The sequence below is a fragment of the Cebidichthys violaceus genome, unplaced genomic scaffold, assembly GCF_023349555.1.
Source record: "Cebidichthys violaceus isolate CVI_PGR_0920_01 unplaced genomic scaffold, fCebVio1.0.p SCAF_8, whole genome shotgun sequence".
In the NCBI taxonomy this organism is placed as follows: domain Eukaryota; kingdom Metazoa; phylum Chordata; class Actinopteri; order Perciformes; family Stichaeidae; genus Cebidichthys; species Cebidichthys violaceus.
In genome coordinates this window covers 2,643,949-2,653,115 of record NW_027176964.1, presented here as the reverse complement: position 1 = coordinate 2,653,115, position 9,167 = coordinate 2,643,949, and the positions used below count along the sequence as shown (strand labels likewise).

The 9,167-nt window shown below is 44.8% G+C and overlaps 2 protein-coding genes across 5 annotated transcripts; both read right to left on the bottom strand.

The window, feature by feature from the left end:
- Window positions 1-1,255: 1,255 nt before the first annotated feature.
- Window positions 1,256-3,573, bottom strand: LOC137892550 (uncharacterized). The gene is made up of 6 exons (XM_068737794.1): window positions 3,558-3,573; window positions 3,387-3,515; window positions 3,057-3,284; window positions 2,452-2,794; window positions 2,250-2,344; window positions 1,256-2,127 (listed from the first exon to the last, which is right to left on the bottom strand). The coding sequence occupies exons 1-5, from the start codon at window positions 3,571-3,573 to the stop codon at window positions 2,305-2,307; spliced, it is 756 nt and encodes a 251-aa protein (XP_068593895.1). The 3' UTR covers window positions 1,256-2,127; window positions 2,250-2,304.
- Window positions 3,574-3,672: 99 nt separating this feature from the next.
- LOC137892895 (uncharacterized) lies at window positions 3,673-7,894 on the bottom strand. 4 transcript variants are annotated; one of them, XR_011105435.1, is made up of 9 exons: window positions 7,750-7,894; window positions 7,106-7,235; window positions 6,862-6,948; window positions 6,614-6,751; window positions 6,253-6,525; window positions 5,816-6,108; window positions 4,854-5,540; window positions 4,373-4,655; window positions 3,673-4,190 (listed from the first exon to the last, which is right to left on the bottom strand). XR_011105435.1 is itself a non-coding variant. In XM_068738310.1 (9 exons), the coding sequence occupies exons 3-6, from the start codon at window positions 6,931-6,933 to the stop codon at window positions 5,868-5,870; spliced, it is 510 nt and encodes a 169-aa protein (XP_068594411.1). In that variant the 5' UTR covers window positions 6,934-6,948; window positions 7,106-7,235; window positions 7,750-7,894; the 3' UTR covers window positions 3,673-4,190; window positions 4,373-4,655; window positions 4,854-5,540; window positions 5,816-5,867. The 4 variants fall into 4 exon arrangements, 1 of the variants encoding a protein (XP_068594411.1); XR_011102084.1 differs by having other exon boundaries at window positions 5,816-6,104; XR_011105436.1 differs by having other exon boundaries at window positions 5,816-6,101.
- Window positions 7,895-9,167: the final 1,273 nt, after the last annotated feature.

The following is a 9,167-nucleotide window of genomic DNA, read 5'->3' as shown; positions in this document are numbered from 1 at the left end:
TAACCATACATAGCAGTTACATTAAATCTTCCTGCACCGTGTCTTCGAAAGGGTAACGGGCGTACACCAGAAGATTGGCCACATCTGTAGACTCGTCTACTTGCAGAGAGTGAAACTCACTCTTCTTCACGTGACCGACTAATGTAGCCAGGATGTCTTCTGACAAAGCATCGATGTGGCGCGACAGTGTTGGACACCGGGATCATGTCCAACTTTTTTGCTTCTCTTTCTCCAATCATACATTCCACCATCTCTTTGGCAGCTGGCAAGCACACGTCTTCGGCGACTGTGTGAGGTAGCCCCTTTCTTGCTATTCTGTAGCAGTACTGAGACTGCAGTTGTTTTTGGCTGTTTTGTAACATTTATAAAAAATGTAAGGGGCTTTTGACTTGCACTGGCATGCTTGGTGTTCAGGTGGCGATGTAAATAAGAGGGCTTCAGACAGCTGTTAGCCAGAACCTCACTGCACACCACGCATTGTGGCTTTGGGCAATCTGCATTGCCAATCCAAGTGAAGCCCAGACCCAGATCATTTTCATCATATTTCCTCTCTTTTTTTTCCCAGTCCGATGCTCACTCTCGTACTCCCGATTTGCCTGCGCTATCCCTTCCTCCTTTTTGGTCTCCTTGGTCTCATCTTTCTCTGACTCCCGCTCGATGTCTTCTCCCGTCTTAATTTTTTTAAATTATATTTAATTTTAAATATTACACCATTAGACCACCATTCATTTTTTCCTCTCACGCACCTCCTAGAGGCAGCTCGCACGCACCACATTTTGGGAATCCCTGTCCATGTTCCTGGTTTTCCTGATCTTTGCCTGATTTTTGTTGAAAGAGAAGAAAAATAAAAAAGTATATAAAATAAGATAAAGAGAAAACAATCTTCAGTGCCACCCACTTAGACTCCCATGGTGTTTTAAGTCCTTATATACCGTATTTATATTCTTATAGAAGAAAAATATATATTTTTTGTGCATTTGGGCACATGAAGGGGAAGAAAAATTGTCCGTTCAAATCCCGGCCTCGGCAGGATTGAAGTTTATGATATTCATAATAAAAGTGTTTGTGTGATAAAATGTGTCACTATTTTCAAAGAATATTGTTCCTTTTACTCGATTATTGGACAGTTAACTGAAAACAAGACTTTACACACGAAACGTATGAGAAAACCAAACTTTTATTTAACTATTTTATCTATATAACAATATAATTCTAATATATAAAATAACATAATACAACAATATAACAGCACCACACTACAGCCTTAAATTATTTAAATATTGTCTATGCAAAATACATAAAACAATATAATTGTAATATAATATAAAATAACAATTTAAATATTGTCTATGTAAAATCTGTGCAACAATATAATTATAATATAAAATAACAAAATTTAAATATTGTCTATGTATACACCACTCTGTAAAATCTATATAACATTTTTATAATATAAATAAGAATGTAAAAGCGCCACACACAATCCCGAAATGACTATACAATTAAATCAACACTTCTCTAAATCAGTTTCAACCAAAGCTGAACATTGTAACAATCATTAGAAAATATATACAAAAATACAAGTGTCCAGGGTCCATTTTTTTTATCTCCTCCAACAACTGGTGGCAGAGGGTAGAGGGTGATCTGCTGGAGAATTGCGGCTTGGCAAGGTCAGCCCCTGCATGACCGTTGTATTCTCTTGCCTCTTCACCCTCTTATTGTGCCACTGCACCAGGGTGGTTTGGCTGACGTCCACCAGCTGCAGGGTGGTCTGCTGCATAACCGTCCCATTGGCCTGAATGCGCTGCCTGATCCTCCTGTAGTCCCCGAGGATGAGGTCCCACCTGGAGACTGTGCTGGTCCCCATCTTCTTGGGACTATGGTGGATGTTGCAGAGCCTGGTGAAAATGGCCTTGATCAGGCGGCGGCAATCTGGCCACTGTGCAAGGGGACCAGAGGTGGTAAGCCCATGTCTTTTCAAATTATCCACCCCTGGAGTGAAGTCCTGTTTTTTTTGGGAGACCTGAACCTCCCTGTGTCCAGCCTGCTCTGATGCCTGGCAGCAAACAGAACCCTCTGTTTGTCAAAGTCCATGAGGTTCTGCCACAGAGCAACAATGTTGCTTGCCTATGCAGAGAGAGAACACAACAGACCATGAGGAAAAAAATAAATCTGTGCATGATAAATCTGTGCATGTGAATATGCATGACATGGCACAAAGGAAAAATAAGACAATGAATGCTCCTCACTGTCTGGATTCCTATGGCCATGGAGGGCTGGTTCCTCAGCCCTCTGCCAAGATCTCTACTCTGTCCATTCCTGGCGTGCATGCTTGATCCACAGCCTAAACAAAAATACAGAAATGAGCAACACAACTTGAGAACAGTAAAATGGGACAAAACCCAGATACCGTGTTGTTATTTCTTCACACAAAATGATGTATTTATATACCCCAGCCTGGGACAGAGAAGCAAGCTGGGAGAGGAGGGACCAGAGCAGAGAGGAGGCAACAGGCTCGAGGAGGCTGCAGCTAGGGTGGAGGCAGGAGTCTGGGAGGAGGCAGCAGGCTGGGAGGAGGCAACTTGAAGGGAGGAGGCTCCAGGCAGAGAGGAGGAAGAGAGGCTTGGGTCATCCAGGAAACTTGGCACTGTGCCTTCCTGGAAGCCCTCATCTTCTTCTTCTTCCTTTCCCTCATCCACATCCTCCAGCATGTTGTCAGTATCTTCTGAGCCAGGGAAGACATTCAGGGGCTGTCCAGTCTGACTCAGAAGGTAGTCCACACCATTGAGCTCACCTATGAAAAAGAGCAGAAACACACACACACACACACACACACACACACACACACACACACACACACACACAAACATCATTAGTTGTAGTCAAAGCATTATATATACAAACCTTTAATCTAGAAAAATCTGACTTGTATTTGTATCATGTTACGTCTGAATGGCTGGCTTTGGCAATGGGAATGATACAAATGTAGCCTTGCTGAACTTCAGTTAGAACACTGAAAAACAATAAACCAAAAGAATTATATTAACGAGACATACCAGTGTATTGGGAAGGTGGCCTGAAGGTTGGCACAAATGCCCGGCCAAACACCTTCAGGGTGTTGTTATTAATTGACTGGGTCACGTCACCGGAGTAGGTGAGGAAAGATGACGGCGTGAGGAAAGATGACGGCGTGCTGGTCACCGCTGCAATCCCCCGATCCTGGTTCCACCTGTTCAGGCCTTCCAGGAGGTAGAGCTGGAAATTAAGTGCATTTGCACTAGTTCCTTAAAAACAAAACAACAACATTGTATTGCTTTTCAATCTGAATGCTTTCACAAAATAACCTAGAAGTTATTGATAATATAAAACGGAAGAGAGACACCAACCTGGAATGAACCTGTTCAGGTGGCAGTGAAAGGACTCCAGGGATGTGAACCCTCTGGAACAGCGGTACTTCGTCAGGATGATGCCACACTTGGTGGTGGTGGTGCCTACCACCGTGTACAGCCACACACCTGGGACGTCCTAGATGCACCTGACGTAGTGTTTTTGGACACGCCAAATGTGCTCCATCCGCACGTCGTCCAGCAGTGGCACCCCCGTGACGTCTCTCCCATTTGCCCCCCCCCCCCGTGTCTGCAGCACCTGCTCAATGAGCTTAATGGTGGCCTCCTCACCGCGTGTCCTCCTACGGCAGTACCAGCTCAGCTCCTTCTTACCGATCCACACGTCCACCAGGCGATCGGTAATGCCCGGCACACCCTCCTGCCTGAGCTGCTCCCGCTTTGCCTGCCGCACCAGAGCGAGGTCCCCTGCATCCCACTCAAAGATGCACGCTGATAAGCTGCCCATAAAGGCCGGGTAGAGGGTGTGAGCGTCGGTGGTGCAGCCTACGGACAGCCTCCTCATAAAGTGCCAGATGTCCAGTCGCATGTGGAGGTCTGGCCAAGCTACCTGGTCTGCAGCTTGCTCGACCCCTCGCTCTTGCAGCAGCCAGAGTCAACGTAAAGCAGCACGGGGGGTGGAACCCTGCCGGTACCGCTCCATCACACCAGAGACCATCGCGTTCAGTCCCGGCCCCTCCTGCACTGTCAGGATACTTATCAGGATCTGGCCGACCTCATTCCCAATGGAGGTCACCCATTGAGCTGTCCCCCTGTCGTGGCCAGCCAGCTTCTTTGTGATCTGATCTGTGAGGACAGTGATCTTTAAGATTACACTTTTCTTTTGTACACATTCTCTTCAGCAGTAAGATAGTTATTACATACATTTATAATAAATGCATATCTGTCACCGACAACAATGATAATGTGTACAGGAGAATACATATAATGTACATGGCAATCTATTAAACAGTCATATTATTTATTACCTTTTTGTTGAGTCCATCTTTAAGATGGACCCAAATGTAGAGGTGATGCTGGCCTTAATGTGGTCTATCCGGGTGAGGATGTCTATGCCGTACACGGACAGCAGCCAGCGACTGGTTGGAACGTCTATGTGCTTTGGCGGCTGGGCCGCTCCACAAATTCAGTACACTCCCCAGCATAGTGTGCCACCCGGTTCAGCCATTCCTCCCCATGGTTCTCCTTGAGCTGCTTCACCAGCCGTGCTGGACTGTTGCCGAGAGTCCGGTCCCGATGTCACAAGCATATCTGAAATGCACATTCCATTTACTTTTTTATATATTTAAAACAAGGAGAGTGTATAGTAAATATATGTCACCAGATTATTCTAATATGCACTTGTATTTAAGCAATGACGAATACATACATTTGAGAAATGATTTAAAGAAAATATTCCATTGTTGCAGTGATGTTCATGGGAGGCCGTTTCAAAACCGTTTTACTCACTTGCGGGTCAGGATCAGCCGGAACATCTTCTGGTGAGGCAGGTCCAGCTGGTTCCGGACAGTCTGACTGATCGACAGGTAGTTGGAAGAACACAGTGCACCTGAGTGTCTCCGTCACCATCAGGTAATACCTGTCGATGTCCAGGACCTTCCTAGACCGCTAGTGGGCACCATAACCCGTCAGCTGCTTCCCACAATCTGGGCAGAACACCCTCACCTTCCACAGGTGGTAGGGCATCCACACCATCAGCCGATGGGTGAAAAAGCGGTCGGGTGTCAGTGTCTGGTGGTATATGAGGGCTGGAACAGGGGGCTCCTACCACAGCTTCAAGTGAACGTGAAAGAGAGTGTTGGCAATCCACCTCTGGTCCTGCAAAGGGAGGGTCTTGCTCATTTCCCTCGGCAACCAGAATGAAGCTGCAGCCCCAGCAGCAGTTCAATCAGGAGAGACAAGTGACTGATTAGTAGTTAACATTTTATTATGACGAAATGATGCGTTAATGAGTTACACAGAAATTATTTGACGCTTGAACTCGCCGAGGAGATTTGTGATCGAGTTGTGATTGCCCTGAGCGGCAACAATATCAATCCCCCCGAGGAGTCCAGACACTGGTGATGGTGGCTGGAGGATCGGCTGGAGTTGGCTGGAGATGGTGATGGAGTGCTGAATCGGCGAAGATGGATGGTGCTGGGGAGGAGGAGGGTCGCATGAAACAGCAGCAGACACTGGAGGCGGGGATGCAGCACATTTAAAAGGAGACAGCAGCATGCTGATAGGCTGACGAAGAGGGTGTGCCAGAGCGCTATTGGCTGAGGGCGACCCGGCTGACAAACAGCTGATAGAGTCTATGACACCTCTGACAGTGACAGCCGGTATAGAGTATGTGCTGCTAATGGGAGAGCCGTATGGAGAAAGGCCTTTAAGCCTAAGCATGAGGGGATAGTCTTCCTGTCTGAACTTACGCTAGAGCTTCATTTGGCTGAACTCCTCCAGGCTCATTCTGTTTGGATGATGTCACGACCTGGCTCTGCAGCCGTGGCACTAGTGAGGGAGACGCAGTCAGTTTGCACCAGTAAAGGGTTTATTATACAAAGCAACAGACATGTAACTTGCAATGGAGGAACACAAGCCATTCTCGCTGCTCCATGGGCGGTTGGTATGAGAGAGAGGGAGATTGAAAAGAGGGCGGATCTTTATACTGGAGCACCGGGCCCAGGTGTCTCCAGTTAATGATCAGCATGTCTGGTCCTGCTGGCTTAAAAGAACATAACAAATAACCCAGACAGGGAACCGTCACAGATGACAACAACAAATAAGAATTAAGTGTATTGCATAAATAAAAGCTACACTAAATATGACTTATAAAAAAGCCAGACCAGTAAATAAACGCAGTACTCACAGCGTCTACAGCAATGCTGGTGGAAACACAAGCAGCAGGGCTTGGGGTCCTCACAGAGGATGGAGAAGGAGGAGGAGCAAGGCTGGGTGTCCTCACAGACGATGGAGGAGGAGCAAGGCTGGGGGCCGTAAAGAGGGTCCTCACTGGGGATGGAGCAGGGCTTGGGGTCATCACTGAGAATGGAGAAGGAGGAGGAGAAGGGCTGGGGGTCCTAGCCACTAAATTGGGCTTTAGTGAGGCAGACTGTGACCCACCAAAGTGGGATTTAGCAAACTGAAAGGAGAACCAAAGTTAATTTAAAGATGCAACACATACAAAACAAGTCATACAAAACATGAATTACAAAAAAAAAATAATTCACCATTGACAAAGTCAGAGTGGGTCGCAAAAAAGACTGAGGGGCTGAAGCAGTTGCACCAGGCGCTGAGGCCATGGACTGCGGGCTAGCACCAGGAGGGGCTGAGGCTGAGGCCACGGACTGTGGGACATCAGCAGGAGACTGAAACAACAGCATTACAACATGCGATGTAACAGCAACAGCATAACAACATTGTAACAAACATGCGATGCCAGATAAACAATAAAAGATGTAATTTGTAAATAGATCACCATAACGGCGTGGAATCCGCAATTACAGGCGATGGACCCTCCAAAGAGGGTGGTCTGTCCACGGGCCTGCATGGGGCATTTCTCAATCTGAAATGATAAGAATTGCTATTTAGCCTGGAGTGAGTGAATCAGTGTACTACGTCTGATTGACATTATCTGCACCATCATATTGCATAATTTTAATCAAGTGCGTGGCATACTAGTGACAGTAATGAGTAATAGGTACATAGATGTAATACTTTACCTTCTGATAGAGGTTTTGACGCTTCCTCTGCCTTGGGCCCTATTGCCTCCTATTGCAGGCCAAACCCCAGAGCTGGCAAATGCCCTCAGCCTTGCCATCCACTCTCCATCGCTCATGGCCTTGTGCTCATCTAAAGATAACATGGAAATAATAACAATTGCTAAATCTACATAACCATGACATTGATGTGCATACTTAGTACAGTAACACAGCAACTCTTAGTTCAGCAATTTAGACTTCAGTTATTTATACAAGGTATTAAAACATGTAATCAAATCAATACATATACATGTAGACACAGTATTTACATTTATACTGTGTAATTACACTTTATCTATATCGATAATAAATCTGTATGTATTCATCTTTAAATATCAAGAATAAACTTTGATGCTGCAGCTTATGTGGACGTTTGCGTGTTTCCTCTCGGCGCATTACAGTAGTATTCATACATGGCCGTTTTCAGTCCCGAATGTTGCAAGTTACATTATGACATGTAGTTACGTTGTCGCTAACGTTAGCTTGCTCGCTAATGCCGACGGTATTTACCGTGTACGGTAATGTGACACCGGACTTATACGTCTGACAAACGGAAATATAACGTTTTCTACGGCTATTTATGAATAAATGGAAGGACAACTTACCTTTGACAAGTTCTAGTATATTTCGTCGTCAACAACAGGTCCGATGTTTTTCTGCTTCGTGAGCTGTGCGGTGCCTGCGAGAGTTGGAGTTCAGACGTGATTGGTCCATCCAGGTCCATTCCGTCTTCACAATGGAGAGCGAGCATCGAGATTGGACCTTTGAGAATGGATTTTTACCAGACTCCCCTTCCCCAAGTAGTCATATACGGTATTTATATTCTTCTGGTAAAGGGAAGAGGGGGGGGGGAAGGAGGGGGGAGAAGGAAAAAGGAAAAAAGAGAGAGAAAAGAAAAAAAGAGGAGAAAACAATCTTCAGTGCCACCCACTTAGACTCCCATGGTGTTTGAAGGTCCTTATATACCATATTTATATTCTTATAGAAGAAAAATATATTTTGTGTGTATTTGTGCATATGAAGGGGAAGAAAAATCGTCCACAGGAGCGCCGGTTCAAATCCCGGCCCCGGCAGGGTTGAAGTTTATGATATTCATAATAAAAGTGTTTGTGTTGCCCATTTGAATTTATTCAAGATATTTACTTGTGCAATGCAATTACGTATTGTTATGTTAGTATTACATGAAACATCCCTACTTTACACATGATGTTGACCCATCCAATGCATTACCTGTTAATACATGACTTTTAAATAAAACTTCCCTTGTTTCAAGGTATTGACTTGAACCATAATTTGAACATGAACTGAGACAGTATTGATGTAAAACCAAACTTTTATTTAAATATTGTCTATCCTCATAAACTGAGGACAAAATATTGAAAAACACCACTCTGTCAAATCTATATAACAATATAATTATAATATAAAATAACATAATTTAAATATTGTCTATGTAAAATCTGTACAACAATATAATTATAATATAAAATAACAATTAAAATGTTGTCTATGTATACACCACTCTGTAAAATCTATATAACATTATTATAATATAATATAAATAACACAATATAAAAGCACCACACACTACAGCCTCGAAATGACTATACAATTAAATCAACACATAACTATATACATAAATACTATAATATACATAAAAGTGTCCAGGGTCCATAACTCTGGTAGGGGGGTAAACAAACAGTTATCTTTTTCTTTTTTTTTGAATCTCTTCCAACCACTGCTCCTTGGGAACACGCTCTACTGAGGGGCAGTATATGATCCTCTTATACTGTGTCCAGTCGCCGCCGCCCTGAACTGCCCGCATTTCTTGCACGTGTTGTGCAGTACTTTACTTTCGAGGGACAACTGGACCAGGAGCAGCAGCAGGAGCAGCAGCAGGAGGAGCAGAGAGGAGGTGGAAACCCAGGGTCTGTGGAGCAGCGACCAGAAAAGGCACCTGGGAGGGAAATGTGGGAAACCTCAGCTGAGGGGTTGGGGATGGAGCTGGGAGCCGCTGCTGCGT